The sequence below is a fragment of the Narcine bancroftii genome, chromosome 1, assembly GCF_036971445.1.
Source record: "Narcine bancroftii isolate sNarBan1 chromosome 1, sNarBan1.hap1, whole genome shotgun sequence".
Taxonomy (NCBI): domain Eukaryota; kingdom Metazoa; phylum Chordata; class Chondrichthyes; order Torpediniformes; family Narcinidae; genus Narcine; species Narcine bancroftii.
In genome coordinates this window covers 40,958,757-40,977,388 of record NC_091469.1, presented here as the reverse complement: position 1 = coordinate 40,977,388, position 18,632 = coordinate 40,958,757, and the positions used below count along the sequence as shown (strand labels likewise).

General features: G+C 40.0%; 2 protein-coding genes across 4 annotated transcripts in view; one reads left to right on the top strand and one right to left on the bottom strand.

Moving 5' to 3' along the window:
- tek (TEK tyrosine kinase, endothelial) overlaps nucleotides 1-15,300 on the top strand; it is a 129,754-nt gene extending 114,454 nt beyond the window's left edge. The window contains exon 24 of the transcript XR_011353568.1: nucleotides 15,248-15,300. The gene's annotated coding sequence lies outside the window, so the exon portion shown is untranslated. The remainder of the gene's footprint in view (nucleotides 1-15,247) is intronic.
- Nucleotides 1-18,632, bottom strand: part of LOC138757408 (RNA exonuclease 1 homolog) — a 55,514-nt gene that overhangs the window by 2,582 nt on the left and 34,300 nt on the right. For all 3 annotated transcript variants that reach the window (XM_069924667.1, XM_069924671.1, XM_069924677.1), the window contains exons 10-14: nucleotides 15,744-15,857; nucleotides 10,170-10,243; nucleotides 8,332-8,439; nucleotides 5,439-5,554; nucleotides 4,969-5,107 (exon numbers count right to left, since the gene is read on the bottom strand). In XM_069924667.1, the coding sequence (XP_069780768.1) occupies nucleotides 4,969-5,107; nucleotides 5,439-5,554; nucleotides 8,332-8,439; nucleotides 10,170-10,243; nucleotides 15,744-15,857 (551 nt within the window). The remainder of the gene's footprint in view (nucleotides 1-4,968; nucleotides 5,108-5,438; nucleotides 5,555-8,331; nucleotides 8,440-10,169; nucleotides 10,244-15,743; nucleotides 15,858-18,632) is intronic.

Here is an 18,632-nt window from a genome sequence, read left to right as displayed (position 1 = left end):
CTAGAATTGTGACTGCTTCCAACACTGTTCCTGACAGACCATTCCAGACATAACTAAAAGAAACTTGCTGTGCTTCTTTCAACTTAAATGCATATCCATTATATTTTTATCTTGGAGATAACGATTCTGACCGTCTATCCTATCAATACCCTGAATTTTATAAACTTAGAGTCTCCCATCAGCCTTCAACACTCCAGAGCAAACAACCCAAGTTTGTTCAACTTCTCTTGACAACTCATACCCTAAAATCCAAACAGCAACCTGGTTAACCTCTCCTAAACTCTTCCTGAAACAAGGTGACCAAAATTGCACACAATACCCAAACTGCAGTCTAACCAATGCTTTATACTAGCTGTAACACTATTTCCTTGCTCAATACCTTTCACAATGAAGAAAAGCATATCAAATGCCACCTTTACACAAAATTGGTGACCTTTTTCAGGGAACCATGTACTCATAATTCCAAATTCCTTGGAAAATCAATGCATTTGGCTTCCCAAGATGCAACACCTCACACACATCATGATTAAACCCCACCTCCAAGGCTAATACATCCAATCTCAAGAGCTGAACTTTACGCAGCATTCCAAGGGTAGTCCCGCCAATACGGTGTAGAGCTTCGAAATTCAATCCCTCTAGAAATGAACGTTAAACATTCCATTTGACTCTTGACCAACTCTTAAACCTACAATACAATCTTTTGTGATTCATGTTCTAGCATACTCTCATCTCCCTCCAAGACATGTTTATTGTCATCTGCTTGCATGAGTACAAACCATTCTCTGGTCCTCTGTGCAGAAACACACAGACATGACACACATACAGACACAATACATATGCAGGGAAAGTATTCCTATTTTAAATTTCGTTGATGCAAGTGCATAGTCCCCTCCTTGAGCTTTGCCAGAAGTAGTAACATCTTTGTCTGCCCTGAAGGCCATCCAACTGGATCGCTGAATCTTGAATGGTATCCTAGAACCATGTTTCAGTAATCACCAGAGCACAGCTGCCCTGCAATTCTCTCTGGTTCAGATGCAGCCTCCACAAAACCAATTTTCTCCTCCAGTGATTTTACATTTGAGAGTACATCACCAGGAGCTCATGTCTGAAGGGGTTAACTCTGAGTCTAACCCAATACCGGTCTGTTTTCTTAGCATGCTACAATTCTTCATAGTTTAAATAATCTGATCCATTTCTTCTTCCAAAGTGGATGACCACATTTACCAATGTTGTACTCCAGTTGCCACACTCTTGCCCAGTTAGAACATGGAGCATTACACCATAGTACAGGTCCTTCAGCCCACAAAGTTGTGCCAGCCTACATATAAATACAAAAAAACTAAATCCTCTTTGCTTCATAACCCTCTATTTTTCTCTCATCCATGTGCCCAAGTGCTTCTTAAATACCCCTATTGTTCCAGCCTCCATCACCATTCCTGGCAAAGCAATCCAGGTACCCACAGCTCTTTGCAAAAAGAAAAATGCACTTTGTGTTTCCCCAAAACTTTCCTCCCATCACTTTGCACACATATCACTGGATATTTGGTACTCCACCCTGGAAAAAATGTGCTGGCTGTCTACCCTAACTATCCCTCTCGTAACCTCGTAGGCCTCTATCAAGTCTCCTCTCGTCTTTCTACGCTCCAGAGAAACATCCTAGCTCTGCTAACCTTGCATCTTGAGACTTATTTTCCAATCCAGGCAACATACTGATAAATCGCCTCTGCACTCTCTCCACAACTTCCAAATACTTCCTGTAATAAGGTGACCAGGACTAAACATAATATTCTCTGTTGTCTCACCAAAGATTTATAGAGGTGCAACTTTTACTCAACTCCTGAACTCAGTCCCTTGATTAATGAAGGCCAACGTACCACAGGCTTTATTAACCATCCCATCAACCTGCATGGCAACTTTGAGAGATCAATGGATTTGGAACCCAGAGTCCCCCTGTTCTTCCATACTTAAGTATCCAACCATTAACCCTGTATTCAGCCTTCAGGATTAGCCTTCCAAAATACATCACCTCTTATTTATCCAGATTGAACTCCATCTGCCACTTTTCTATCCAATTCTGGATCCTATCAATATCCTGTTGCATCTACTTCAACAGTCACTATCCACAATTTTTGCAACTTTCATATCATCTGAACACTTACTGACCTCTACTTCTTCATCCAGGTCATTTAAAAAAAAATCACTAAGAGCAGGGGCCCCAGAACAGATCCCCATAGAACTTCACTAATCTCTGACCTCCAGGCAGAACACTTTCCTTCCACTACTATATGCTTTCTACTGGCAAGCCAATTCTGAATCCACAGACAAGATTTCATGGATCCCATGCCCCAGCAATCTCTTCCTTCCCTTCCCATAGCAACCCAAGGTGCATCTCATCCAGTCCTGGCGACTTATCAATCCTAATATATATTTTTTAAAATACAGCACTTCCTCTTTCTTAATCTCAACATGGTCCAGCCCATAAACTTGTTCTATTTTGAACTCAAATTGACCAACATCCTATTCTCTGGTGAATACTCAAGCAAGATATTCATTTATGACCTCCCCCATTTCCAGGTGTTGTTTCCTTTACCTTTAAGTGGCCATAACTTCACTCGTCATCCTTCTTTGCTTCACATACCCATAGAAAGCCTTAGGGTTTTCATCAATCCTATTTGCCAAGGCCTTCTCATGCCCCCTTCTAGCTCTCCTCAGTCCTTTAAGTTCTTGCCTAGCTACCATGCAATTCTCATGAGCCCTATCTTTTTTTTTTGCTTCCTAAATCTAATGTATGCTTCCTTCTTCCTCTTAACCAGCTACCTCACTTGTCTCTTTTCCCTGTCTCAGGGGAGCAAACTTATCCAGAACCACATGTGTGTGGTCCCTAAACATTTTCTACATTACATCTATGCTTTCTCCCAAGAACATCTTTTCCCAATATATTCTCCTCCCAAATGATCCAGCTCTAGCTCAATTCCCCAACACAGTCAGTAGAATGCTCCATCTGGATGCACCCATTGCGGGTATAGTCATCAGAGATAATTGTGCTCTCCCATATTTCCCTCATCCTGCAATCGGACCATTCCACTGCCCTAGCTGTTATCTCCATGACCTACTTTGTTACAATGCAAAGATCTTACCTGACCTTGCCTGTTATACATTCTCAGCCTAAGCTTTTAAATCCCCACTCCTCCGCTTGGCTGCTCCACTTGAACTTCCCATCCTTTTTATTGGCTACAGCTAATTGGCCACTGGAGAAACTTAAATGAGCACCAACCTCTCCTGCTGCTTTTTAAATCACTGCTCCTCTCATTCAGTCCCCCTCTCACAGTCGCCGACGAGATTTACTTGATCTAAATCCTTTTCCCTTCTGTGTCTACTACACAATTTTATTTTCCTCTCATTTTTGTCCAAGATTCACGCATTCACCTGTTCCCCCTCAAACACCCTCAAACAAATCCAGTAAATTTGTTAAACGTGCTCTTCTCTTCCTGACTCAGTGTCTATGAAATACTCTTCTTTGCTTCTCTTATTGTTAGGGAACCAGGCAATGATCATGGCAACTCTTTGTTTGCTTCATGGCAGACAAAAGTTGAAGTATATAATGTATTTTTCTTTTCTTTGGCTTGGCTTCGCGGACGAAGATTTATGGAGGGGGTAAATGTCCACGTCAGCTGCAGGCTCGTTTGTGGCTGACAAGTCCGATGCGGGACAGGCAGACACGGTTGCAGCGGTTGCAGGGGAAAATTGGTGGGTTGGGGTTGGGTGTTGGGTTTTTCCTCCTTTGCCTTTTGTCAGTGAGGTGGGCTCTGCGGTCTTCTTCAAAGGAGGTTGCTGCCCGCCAAACTGTGAGGCGCCAAGATGCACGGTTTGAGGCGATATCAGCCCACTGGCGGTGGTCAATGTGGCAGGCACCAAGATGTATTACATCTTTTAATGCATTATTACACTATAATAAAAGGAACCATTGCTGCATCTGCATAACATTATTTCCATAAAGTACTGCAAGAAAGGTATTGAGGACATCCTAGCAGCTATTGGCAGCTATTCAAAGTGAATGAGGCAAAGTATGTGCTGATATCAACTTAGACAGGATTGATGCAAAAAGAATTAAAGATTTTGACAGGATGACTGGGCAAGAAGACAGCAATTACTGATTCATGGGATATGGGCCGGATTAAAAATGGAAGTTTGGAATATGGCAGAAAGGCAGTTAATATTGAAGCAAAAATCATTATGTGCCCAACAAAAGGAAATCTCTTCCAATTGTGTGAAGTTCACATGCTAACATCAGATCATCAGAGATTACTGTAGATCAGAGTCACCGTGAAAACAGGCTCTTTTGCCCAACTTGTTCATGCCATAGTTGCCCAACTGAACTCACCCTACATGTCTTTCCATGATCTATATTGCTCTCTTATTTATCCATCCAAATGCTTTTTAAATATTTTAACTATCCATCTCTACCACTTCCTCTGATAGCCAGTCATATATGCTACTACCCAGTACGTGGAGAGTGTTGCCCTTTTCATGCAAACCTTTGCAAAATCTTGTAATTTCATTAGAATTAGCTTTTCCCCAATTTAGGGCTACAATTTAAGAACCAGTCCCATTTATTTTAAAACACATTCTTAATAATGTCCCAACTTAATTCACATTTTAATATTACAGGGAATTGATAACATTTTTAATGAACCAAGTGCATGCAAAAGGTGTGTACATTTGGCCCAAGTGAAGTGGATGTGAACTCATGTAGAACTGGCCATTTGGTCCAACTCATCCATGCTGACCAAATTTTTAAAAAATGGATAGCAGATGTTTGAAGATTTACTGAATCCACTATATTTAAAGCATAAGATAAACTGGCAAACTTTTTTACAAAGCCATTCACATTCCAAATTAACAATTAAACAAAAAAAAAATGATTATGAAATGGCATGAGAGCAAATTAAAAACTCAAAGTTACTTTACCTTGAGTGCAAGCAAGTCTTTGTCCAAACCATGACCAATCAAAATGGAATCAGCACTGAGGATTCTCAGTAAAGCCGCCTGAACCTCACCAAGAGTTGTTTCTGTATTCAGCAAGTCCTCGTGGGATACTCCAGAAAACCTATGAGTTTAAGTTGAGAAAATAATCCACATCTTTGATAGGATAGCAAAAATAGAAATGCAGGAAACACTCAGCAGAACATGCAGCATTTGTGGAGAGAGAGAAATGAAAAAAATGTTTTAATTTAATGACTTCTCATCAGTGTGACAGTGTGCAAAAACAGGTTTGACCTCAAACTGCATCCTCCAGTTTTTCCTCTACATACTGCATGCTACTTGACCAGCTGATTTATTGCAGATTTCCTGTATTTGTCATTGTTTGCTTTTGGATACGATAGCTCAGTTTTAACCAATTAATCCAAGGATATACATAAATGGATAGAAGTGCTTACCTTGTGTTGTAATCAATCACTTCATTGTCTGGTTTAACAAATTCATCATAAATCACTTCGAGATTGGAATTGACCACACTGGCACGTACCAGCTCTGCTCCTTGGTTTGTGTAGCACTGGAAGAGAAAGGTTCAGTTCTGTGTGGCAGAAGGTAACTGTCTCCATTTGGTTTTGTCCAATTTCAGGCAAAAAAGTGTTAAACTGCACAAGAGAAGCCCTAGATAGTGGATGCAAACCCACTTTCCATTAGAATAGAAACAGAATTGCAGCTTCAACTGCACTAGTCAGACCACTGTTGTGACCCAGCAGTGGAAGATTCATCACACAACAAATAATTACATTGTTCGGTCATTTTATAGTAAGGAAATCAACAAAAATTGGGATAGTAAAAGAAGGCTCATGATCTTACTGATAGGCAAGTTTGAGCATCAAATGCTTATTCCAGTTTAAATTTCTTAGGTTCAATTTGATGCAAATATTCCAATGGGGAGAGGTATAAACATAAACCTGACTAATCAGATGCATTCCAAATTACTGGCAGTTGAGGATGTGATAGAGGTCCTGGGAGGTATAGATACATACTTGGAATATCCACGCTAGGGCTAGATACTATTACACAAAATAAGCTAGCATGTGTTGTGGTGTAAATGGTTTATGCTTTTAGCTCCTCCTGAGCCACCATTAATATATACATTATTTCTTTCCATATTCAATCAGGTACCTTCCTTAAATGTATCTATTCCATTCACCTCATCTGATCCCTGGATGAGACTTTACAGTCCAGGACATCAGAGATGTCCTCCTTTAATAGTGGTGACTTCTCCACTGCTATCAATGCAGCCCTCACCCACATCTCCTTCATTTCTCACACATCTGCTCTTGGCCCATTTCTCTCTCTCTCTCTCTCCCCCACCCCCCCCCACCTGACTTGAGAAAAGATTCCCCTTGTCCTCACCTACCACCCTTCTAGCCTTCACTTGCACCATTATACTGCGATTTCCAACACCTATAACAAGACTACACCTCCAGACCCATTTTCACAGCCCCTCACAGTCACTCTTTCTGTGACACCCTTATCCATTCATATCTTCGCACTAATTGCAATCTAATACATATCACTAGAACCACAAAACAAATTGCTACAACTGCATTTCTTCCCTCACCACTACTCGGGACTCCAAACAGCCCATGCAAGTGAAGCAACGCTTCATGCGAATCTGTAGGGGTCATTTTCTGCATCCAATGTGACCTCCTGTACTTCAGAGGAGACCAGACACAGATTGGAAATCACTTTCTTGAGCATCTCAGACTCAAAAGCTAGCATCTCCCAGTGGCCAGCCTCTTTAATTCCACTTCTTATTCCCTCATTGACACATCTGTCCATGGCCCCATTCACTGGCCGCACACAAATTAGAGGAATTAAATTTCCCCTTGACAATCTCCAACCAGATTGTATCAATATTGACTTCAATTTCTAGTATCCTCCTTCAAACCACCATCATCTCTCAAGCCCCATTCTTCCTCCTCTTTCCCTCCCCCACAGCCCTACCTGCCAGTCACCTTCCAGCACTCACCACCTTCCCTTCCTCCTATCAGAATATACCTTTCTCAGCTCTCTGCCTCTTCACCCTCCTACCTGTATTCCTTTCCCTCTCTCCCCAACCCTTTTCATTCAATATCCTTCTGGTTCTTGCTATTCCAGAGGATGGGTTTTCAACCAGAATTATTGGCTGCCTAACCCATCAAGTTCCTCCAGCACTGCTGCTCCATTCACCTCACCTACTTCCTTGAACAGAGCGCTCCACTTCCTGACCATTCTTGTTGAGAACAGGGGAACAAAACTCCTGCATTTCCATTAAGCCAGCCATGAACATCTGAGGTTCCAGGTTATAATCAGCAAATGTTAAAAAACTGTCAATTATAGAATAAATCTCACCCATCAAAACCAAATTTCAGTCAACATAATTTTCAAGATTATTTTTTTAGACTATTTTTAAAATTAAAAAACATCTTGGATTGAACATTTTTTTTTAAATATTGCTATTAATAAGCTATTTATTCATACCTGCAAGTCAAATATCCAGTGAAAAACACCCATTTCCAAAACATTTATTCCCTTTTGCTTGTCATGTTGCCTAAAGCAGTCATAGATGAAGATAAAAGTGGTGGGCAGCAGGACTTTGCCTTTGGTAGAACCACCAGAGGCACAATCAATAGTTTCAGCCACAGTGAAGCAGGAGTGGTGGTAGGGAGGGATTAGCCAAGAACCTCAGCCAAAGAAGCAAAGTGGAATTGGTAACAAAGGAATGGAATTTTTGCTGATGGGGATGGGGCACAGAGAAAGGTACTTAATCTTGAACCAGAAGGAAACTGCAATGCATAGAAGACTGGATATTGAACTAGACAACAAACAGTACAAGGAGAATTTTGAGGATAAAGCAGAAGAGGCAGGAGCAGCATATCATACACCCAAGAACACAGTTCAGATTTACAGACAATGGTGTGAAGTAGCAGCACGTTAGCAAGATCCCATCACTCAAGGTATTTCAAGCAACTCAAATATCAGTGGAAATGGGGAAAAAAGCTACTAACTGAGGCAGCTGAGGCAGGCAATAGGGACACATGTATGGAGTCTGAACAAGGGGTACTGATGGAAGATATGCCTTGACAAATGTTCCAACATACAGAAAAGCCAAGGGGAAAACATTGGAGTCCAGTTAGACAGGGAAAGCTGTTCCTGAACTAGATCCATACTGTCATGGGAATAAACAGGTGTGGATGTGACCAAATGATGATTTACAGTTACATTGTCAATAAACATCACAGCAAAATATTAAATTGACGAAAAGAGTCGAGTATTTTCCCCCCTTTCGAGATCTATAGTTTTACTCACTACTTCAGAGTTTACTGCATAGATGCCAGGATTCCCATCTAGAGGCAGTAGCTTAAGATAAGTCTTCACAAACCCATCGAGATTCTCTTTTTGTTTGTAGACGTGCAACTAAAAGACATAACAATAAGTACCAAAAAATTCAAGGTGTATTTCACAAAAACAGCCCGTCAGATCATCCCAGAGCAGAATCACATACATATTTGATCTGAGTGCAAGAAAGTGAGGAGTGAAACAAAACTCTGCAGAAGCTGTGATTGCAGTCAAAAAACAAATGTTGGAGGAACTCAAGAGATCTCACGGCATCCATAAGAGGTGAAGATAATCTTTCATGAACCAGCAAACTTGTGTTAACTCTCTCTGTTCAACAGTGCCCAGTGAGTCAATACTAAGCATTGGAAGAAACCTTTCTTGGAGCTGTACATGAAAACAGGCCATTTTCTCAACTTGTCCCTGCCAACTGTGATGCCTTTCTAACAAGCCAGTTTCAACTTTTTTGGCTATGGTCCCCTAAGGTCTCTGCTCAAAGTTTATGGGCCCCCTTCCTCTGAAGCAGTCAAGCTTAATTTTTTTTCTATACTTTGGACTACATAATACAGGTTTTTGTTTTTTTTTAAATAAATGATTTCAGTCCATAACCCGTCCCCCCCTTAAATGGGCTGTTGCCCTCAGATTGGGGTTGAGGGTGTGGGGTGGGGGAGGAGTTATGGCCCTATTGAGAATGCCTGATCTACATTAATCACCCCTGCCCGAATTAGGCCTATTAATCCTCTACTTCTTAAAGATCTTAGCACCCATATCTGTTACATACCAATGTTTGTAGGATTCTAGTCAGCAAAGCAACCCTCCACCTCTACCCTCTGCCTCCTGCCACCAAGCCAGTTTTGAATACAGCTTGCCAACACTCTTCCACGCATAGGTGGACCTTTTCAAAAGTATAGCAAGTCTATTGTCCTGCAATTTTCTTAGTTACCTTTTCAAAAAGGTCAATTAGATTTGAGGGCCAGAATTTCTTCTGCACCAAACCATGCCAACTCTCCCTGCCTTTCTAAGGGAATCCAAATCCTCTCCCTTGGAATTTTTCCAATAATTTCTCTACAACTGAGGCAAGACTCATCAGCTTGAAATTTCTTGGTTAATCCCAGTTGGCCTTTTTGAATAAGGCAATAACATTTGCCTTCTCCCTCCCCAATGTCTGGCATATCAGAGGGTCACCAAGATGCAAACATGTCCAGAACTTCAGCAATCTCTTCCCTTCTTTCCTATAGCATCCAGAGATAGATTCTGTCAGGCCTTTGGGAATTACCTTTATTCTTTAGCAGAGATAACATCAATGTAAGTCTTGGCCTGGTCATCAAAGACAATTAGGAATTAGGAATGTGGAAACAAGCAGTGTTTTGGATGAATTCAAGTTTGAGGGAGTTAAAATGTGGGTGATCAGGAGAGAGAGTCTTGGGAAAGCACCAGCTAAAGAAAAGGAAGCAAGTGATGGATGAAAGAGGAAGTTGGACAATGCTGCAGAATTGAAGGAGGTGGAGCTAACAATGGGGACGTCTGAGTGGAAACTTAGTCCTTGGTCAAACTGTACATTAAAGATGTTGAGGTGAAGGCACCAGGCTGTGTATCCGTGAGAATCCAAGTTAACTGCAGGGATCGGCTTCACGCCACACCATGTTTTATCTGAAGATGTTGGCAGAAAGAAGTCTGTGCAGACAGTGATGCCTCCTCAGCATACACTTCACCACAGGCTTAGAGATAGAAAATGAAGCTCTCAAAATGCCTTTCAGAGATACCCTACAAAATCCCATTCAATTCCATTTTGCTGCAGCTTGCAATTATACCTTAGCAACCTGACATCCTGCAGATTCCAGCAATGCTTCACAGCAACTATATCGGCATTCCCATCCACCAGGCCCTGGGAACAAACAACATACATTTCAGATTCATGAAAGTTATGCATGAGGAACAGCAGCTACTTTGTATTTATTCCTGTGACATGGATGGTAGTGGGTCTATGGCCCATTCACTAACCCCTTCACAATCAGCCACAGGGAAGGGTCTACACTAACCTTACATAATCTACATACAAGGTAAAGACAATTCACCTTTCCCCAGAAGACAGACTGAGTAGACTGGTAGCAAGCTTTACCATCACTAAAAGCAGCTTTTTACTCCAATTTAGTTTTCCCATTTGGCGATGGATCTTAAAACCTGGGCCTTGAGATACTTCTTCACCCTGCTCTCACAAGAGCACTGTATTGCCTTACTGAGAAAATTGTGGGAAGCACTGAACTAACTAGAGGAAGTAAATTGATGATGAAATACAAATCCAAAATATTCATTCAATACCTTGAGCATTGCAGTGACCTCACACATAGACGACCACACTGATCATTAAACAGACCTCTACCTTGTGCTTTTGATACTAGTGTAGAATCTCTTTGCATTGTCCTAAATCTTACCTGCCAAGGCCATCTTTTTGCCTTCCTGATTTCTCCCTCAAATGCAACTTGACAGACCATCCAGAAATGACACTACATTTGGGATGATTGGTTTAACAAGTGAATAGTTTGTTCCTTTAAAAATGAATGAATTCAAAAATGGACGACAAAACAGCAGGTATTAAGAGGAATGATCAAGTCAGCCTCAGAAACCATAAGAAATCTCTCAAGTTTAAAAGCAGTTCCATTTAGTCTGAAACTAGGATCTTAAATGTTAAAAGCAAATAAGTTTAATGGCCATGGGAGATTGGGAAACTGTTGTAAAACTGAAGGACAGTGGACAAGCAAAAGCTCACAAAAGGCACAAAAAAAATGTGGCCCAAACGTGAGAAAGAAAATGGCTCATAACACATTTCTTAAAAAAAAAGGCAGTGAACCCAAGGATCAGGAACATTTCAGAATTCAAAAAATGATAAAGATAAAACATGAGCAGAAGAGAGAAAATAATTTAAAAAAGTAAAAATATTAATAGATTTGTAAAAAGGCAAAATATTTGTAAAATAGTCAGAGTCCTTCACTGACCAAGACAGGAGAAATTGTATTCTGGTTAGAGCAAGTGGAAGAGGAAAAATATTGCATATTGGTCATCAAGAGCACTTCGAGAAATGGTGTCTACTATGAAGTCAAGAAGTTGCAGTTAAAAATTAATGAAATTAACAAGACAAATCACCTGCAAAACATGGTCAGGATGGTAATGGATGCCCTGGTAGCAATCCTCCAAATTCCAGGTCACAGAACAATTCTGACAGACTGACAAGTAGTAAAAGTAACCACAGTATCCAAGGAAGTGGGGTGGAGTCAACTGAATAGTGAAAATTATGATCGACAAAGGCCACAATTGGTGGGATATCACAGGAATTGGTGTTGGGGTCCAAGACAGCTGCAAGGGGATCAATGTTAATGATACAAAGTTATGTGTAGCACAGCATCCAGAGAGGGTTCAATGAGATCTGAACAGACTCAGTGAATGAGTTAATAGAAATGTAATATAAAAAATATTGAGTTAGCCACTTTCAATGAAAACTGGGAAGGCAAAGAACTTTTTTTTAAATTTGATGGATGATTCAAGAGTGCATCTGCTCAAAAGGGACAAGAAAGTTTTCAAACTTTCAATGATTCATAAATATGCAGGATAGCAACCAATTAGAAAAGCCAATGACAGGACGGTCTTGAGTTTTCTAACTCCAAATATTCATTACACTTTGATCATTATATTCAGGTCTGGTCTTCTGACCATCATATCTACTTTGGCAGAAAGTGAAAAGATTCACTGGATGATCCCCAAGATTGCAACATGGAAGATTAAGCTCACACCACAAGAAATGGCAACAGGAACAGGCCATTCAGCTCCTCTAGCTTTATCTACCATACTATTTAATTAGTTTATCCAATTTTTCCTCCGTTTCAACCTTCTCATAACCTTGTTTCCTTTACTGATTAATTACATGTTAGATTTCACAACATTCAAAGATTTAATCTCTGAAACTTTCTGGGATGTGCAATTGCTAAGTTCCACAACTTTTCACTTTATCTAAAGTGAGATCTCCTTCCTTTTGAGACTGTCCTCCAGAACTACTTTCTCCCATGAGTATACACATTTCACCATTTACCTCATCAAACCCTAACAACTTTTTGTTTTAATTACTATACATCAATGATTAGAGTCAGAATTCAAGAGACAGACTCTATTTCTGGAATCATCCAAATCAACGTTCTCTGAATGATCTCCAGTGACAGGATAGATGTAGAGCCAATTTTCTCCTGATTGGAGAGTGCAAAAAGCCAGGGGACACAATCGTAACCACTGAGGACAGTTATGAGAAAAAAATGTTTATGCAGAAGAGTGGTGAACCTTTACCTTGAATACATTCTGAAATTCTTTACCCAAGTGAGTATTGGAGCTCAAAAGAGGTTTTTTTAATATATAAAGATGTCAAGGTTAGACGTTATATTTTAGCAATTAGGCAGGAACATGCAGAGTTGCAAAGAAGGGAATGGCTGGAAAATGTGACTTTTGAAAAGGTGAGATAGCAAGAGTTCAGGTGTTGCATTAGGGTGAAGGACAAGGCTGGTAAGTTTAAGGAACCCTAACTGATGAAGGATATTGAAGTTCCAGTCAGGAAAAAGGAGGAATTCATCAGATTTATGGAGTCCAAATCAAACAAATCCCTTGCTGAGTACAATGATAGGAATACACTGGAATTGTTTTGAGTCAACTTGATTTTTAAAAAAATTGGCTAAATGATAGGAATCAGAGTGGCTGTAGCAGGCAGTTTTTTTTAGACAAGAGGACTGTGACCAGTGGAGTGCCATAGGGTTCGGTAGCAGGTTTGCTTTCCTTGGTCTCCAAGGCTGAGAGGCGATTTTATTGAGGTCTACAAAATCACAAGTGGCAGAGATAAGATGAATAGTAATGGTCTGTTTCTTGGAGTCAGGGAATCCAAAATGAAAGGGCATAACTGCAAGGTGAGGGGTAGGATTTAGAAGGGACATGAGGGAGCAGTTCTTCACTTAGAGGGAGGTGGGCACATAGAAAAAGCTGCCAAGTAGTAGAGGGAGTTGCATTAGTTTCTGTTAAGAAACACTTGGATAATTACATGGATGGGATGACTTTGGAGAGATGTGGGCCTAATGAATGCAAATGAGATGAAAGCAAGAGGGCACATTGTTTAGCAAGGGCAAACCAGCCTGCTTCCATGCTATAAGACTCAGCGAATGGTCAGGTCAGAACAGGATTGCCCAGAGGTAATGGTGCATAATTCCTTGGATATGGCAACTCAAGTGGACAGAATTTGGCACACAAGACTTGGTGCTTCATAATTCAGTTGTTTAAGACATTGGTGAGACTCCACCCGAAATGCTGCTTGTAGTTCTGGTCACCCAGCTACAGAAGGGTTGCAGAGGAGATTCACCAGGTTGTTGAAGGCTTGAGTTATAGGGAGGGGATGGATCTTCCTTCCCCCCCCACCCACCCCAGAGCATAGGCATGGATAAAATAAATACTCAATCTTCCCCCCCCCCCCCCCCCCATAGTAGAGGATTCCAGAATTAGAGGACATAGGTTTAAGAAGAGAATGATTTAACAAGTACATAAGAGGCAACTTTTAAGCATTCAGAAGGTGATCTTTATCTGGAATGAATTACCAGACAAAACTGTGAATGTAGGCACAATAACAAGGTTCAAAAGACATTTGGACAGATTTATGGTTAGGAAAGTTGTGGAAGAAATATGGACCAAATGCAGGTAAATGAGACTAGCCCAGAATCGGAATGTCAAATTAGTCAGTGTGGTTTTTCTTCAAACTTGCTTAAAATTCAATATCCTTTCAATCCAAAAGTGTTTTTTGTTTGGTTATTTTACTCCGTTAGTGGACTTGGGGTTGGATAAGTTTCAGACAGCGTTTATTCGTCTAACATTGACAGTTGCTCGTAAATGTATTACTATGTCTTGGAAAGATGAAGCGGAGTTAAATGTAGTTTGATGCCATAATGAGTTGAAGTCGTGGAGAAAATAACAATTTACATAATAATTGATTTTTTGTAAAAATGTGGATGCCATATATGAAAAATATGAATTTAGTAATATTGTAAATTACTGAATGTTTTTGTTTATTTTTAATGCTTCCCTTTATGGATCTGTTGTGGGATGGGTTTGTTTTACTCTTATTATTAGACTACTTATTCTGTAAAAGTGTTTATTTTTATTGAAAAAATTAAAAAAAAATTTTTTTAAAATTAGTCAGCATGGTTAAGTTGGGCCAGAAGGACTGTTCCATGATGTATAACTAAATCAGTGGTTCTCAACCTTTATCCTTCCACATACATACCACTTTAAGTAAGCCCTATGCCATTGGTGCTCTGTGATTAGTAAGGGATTGCTTAAGGTGGTATGTGGGTGAGTATTCAATTGTTACAGAAATATTTTGCTTGAGAAATATAGTCATTGGCCCATTTCCTTTGGAGTTATGAAACCGTGCACATAACGAGTCATTAGGTACGATTAAAACCGTGGTTTGCAAACTTTTTCTTTCCACCCACATAGGCCAATGACAATTTTTCTCATGCAAAATATTTCAGTAACAATTGGGTCTAGAGTAGTGATTCTCAACCTTCCCTTCCTACTTACATAGCACTTTAACCAATACCTTACTCATCACAGAGCACTTATGGCATTGGGAATATTTAAAGTGGTATGCAAGTAGAAAGAAAAAGTTTGAAAACCACTGCTCTGAGGGGATGAAGGTTTCTGAACTTAATGCAGGTAAATGGCACTGAGATAATTCAACTATCTTTGAAAGGCAGACCAGACAAAAGGTCAACTGTCTAACACCTGCATTTATTTCTTACATGCGCATAAATTGCTGAGAGAAGTCAGGAACTGCATTTTAATTTTTTATTTTTCTATAAATCACCAACAGGCTACTGACTGCAAGAATGAAACTCTACAATTTAACGGCTTCTTAAACTGGAGAGAACAGGGATGATAGGGCCAGAGCCCAGACCCTAGCAGCAGGTGGCAAATGATGGAGGATAGAAGCAATAAATAAATAAACTAAAAGAATCATTGTGTTACATTCCAGCACTAATTTTCCAAACCTTGTGGGGGAAACTGAAATCAAACTGCTGCCAACAGAGCAACACCAATAACTCAGGAGTTGGTAGTAATTCTGAATGCACAGCAAATTGCTTTGCTGATCACAATTTTAACAACTTATTTATGAATGGCAAGCATCGAAATTTCAGCATTACGGCGAGCAAATATTTGACTAATGTGACAGATGTAAAAGATCTGACTTGCTGTCCAATATAGTGTCAATGCAGGAAAGACTTTTACCTCTATGTGCAAGAAAGATTTGTGAAATGGATCACAATACATAGATCATGTACATTATCTATTTTTACAGAGTAAGTCACCTTGCTGTTTTATTAATCTTCCCCAATGATGCACACATTCTTCCTTGGAGATGTAATTTCCTTCAGGTGTTACAGAGAATGATATCCCACAACGACAGCAAACCTGGATTAAAGCTTCAAAATATACAGAGCAAGTTGAACCTTTTTGCACTATTATTAACTTCAATCAAGACACCACTAAAAAGTGGTAAAGACTTTAAACTTTTAGCATAACTGTAGATTACTTCAAAAATCAAGTATACCAGAATATTTTTTAAAAATCACTAAAATGAGAGTGAATTAATGAGTTTGTCATAAATACAAATATAATGTGCAGATGCAATGAAAGTCTTATGTTGGTACCAGGGGAAACTGCAGCAAATATGATTAAGCTGCCACAAAGAAAAACAATAGATGTTCACATTTGACCAGCAGTGCAAAAGAGGGGTTCCATCAGTTGTGCCAACAGTTCTTTGGTGGTCTTGTTATGGTTCTGGTGACACAAGGAGGTTCAAGGTTCTGTCATCTGATTAATAAAAACGGTCCTTATATCTAGAGAAAGTGAACTTCAGGCTTGTTGATGCGGATCTTTAGGACATTGGCTATCTTCTTGAGGAAGTGCCTCATGTAGATGTCTCCTATGGAGATGTGGTACCAGGGTCTGCCATGCTCTGCAGCCCTCTACAATTCTTAGCATTTTGAGTTTTTAAACCAGGCCATTCAAATACTTTCCACAGTACATCTGGAGAAGTTCAACAGGATATTCACCAACATGCCAAATCTCCTCAAACTCCTGAGAAAATGGAAGTATTGATGTACTTCCTTCACAGTTCCCATGAAGTGCTGGCCCCAGTAGAGGACTACCAATTTGTGGTCAACTGTTGTGTTGTTCTTGACTGGAATATGTGTATTACAGATGGTCATGTGTTCTCCCTATCTGAAACTTATCTGGAATCACATCTCCTGTCAAAGTTGGAGTCTGGCCATTAATTAGTGCATAACTTGCTGCTGGCCAATTTAAATCACCTTGGGTCATTATTGGATAGAAGCACAGATTAACACTGTGCATAACACCAACGCATAGCACGTTCCTTCTCTCTGCCTTGTGGTCCAAGCCCCAGACACCGCTCCACGGCAGGTCACGACTGCGGACATTGCTGGAAGTCTCATCGGTAAGGTGTGCACGACACTGAAGCTAAGCCTTAGTATTGCAATAGATCAATATTTGCAAAGAACCACACCCTTGATGATCAGGGAACCGAGTGTAAGTAAGAGTCCTGTTTGTACTGTGTACTCAAGTGAATTAGCGTGTTGAGTATAGGTTCACTGTTGTTGGAGTCCAACCAAGGTCCAAGGTAAATGCTTATACGTTGCTTAAGTGAAATAGTAATCGAGTCCCATTTAACATTCTCCCTGGTTTGTGTTAATGTGATTGGAACATTTGTGTCAATTCTGCTCTCTATGAACCCACCAAACCTGATACTCTACCTCAACAACCACTGGGGACTTGAAGGTACTAACCATCTGATACTCTACAACACAACAACCACTGGGGAAGGTACTAACCATCTGATACTCTACAACACAACAACCACTGGGGACTTGAAGGTACTAACCATCTGATACTCTACAACACAACAACCACTGGGGACTTGAAGGTACTAACCATCTGATACTCTACAACACAACAACCACTGGGGACTTGAAGGTACTAACCATCTGATACTCTACAACACAACAACCACTGGGGACTTGAAGGTACTAACCATCTGATACTCTACAACACAACAACCACTGGGGACTTGAAGGTACTAACCATCTGATACTCTACAACACAACAACCACTGGGGACTTGAAGGTACTAACCATCTGATACTCTACAACACAACAACCACTGGGGACTTGAAGGTACTAACCATCTGTGCTGCCTTCTGCCAATGAAAACAGATGTATAGCCCCTCAACTTCCCCAAAAGTTTACAATTAGCTCCTTGATCTTGCAGGGCTTTAGATAAGATTGCTTTTATGACACCACTCAACCAAATTTTTGATTTCCATTCAAAATTTGAGACATTATTACCTGTTATTCAGCCAAATATGATGCTGTCATCAGAAAATTGATGGACATTGATTATGTGAGACTGAAACAAAACAAATGATCGAAAAGGCATTGCAAGACAAAGCAAGGAAATTGTATGCCAGGGCAGTGATGAATAATTCCCAGTTAATTAAGTTAAAAATAAGCACCTGTTTACACAACTGGATGAGACAGTTAATCAGATTTGTCATCTACAAATTAACATTTGGTAAAATTATACTTCATGATGGTTAAAGATGACAAAACAAATCTCAGAGAAACCAAACGATATGCACACATCAATACAAAATAACTGCAATAAGAAAATCCATTTAACTTAAATTACTTAATGCTTTCAAAATCAATATCCAGAATTTGCTTTTTTTTTGCCAGATCACTTTGTTACATTATTTGGAATTAGCATGCTGTTAAAATCCTCCAAACACTAAACTATCCAAAACTAAAGCTGGCAGGTTGGAAGCAATATTTAACCAGGTGAAAAATTATCAAGCTTTTTTCCAATGTTGATGTTTTGAAAAATTTAATGATGAGCCACTTAGTCTAATGCAAATCACATTCCATATTATTTCAAGTCAGAGAGTCAAACAGTATGGAAATAGGCCCAGCTTGTCCATGCCAAACAAAGTGGCCTCCTACGTTAGTCCCACTTGCCTGAATTAGACCCAAGCTGTTCCAAGTCTATCTCACCCATGTAACTTTTCCAAGTGTTTCTAAAATCTAACATAGCTCCCTCTAACACTTAGTCTTATTCCACATGACCACCCATCCGGAATGTAGAGATGTACCCTCAGCTTCCATAATTTTGATAATGAC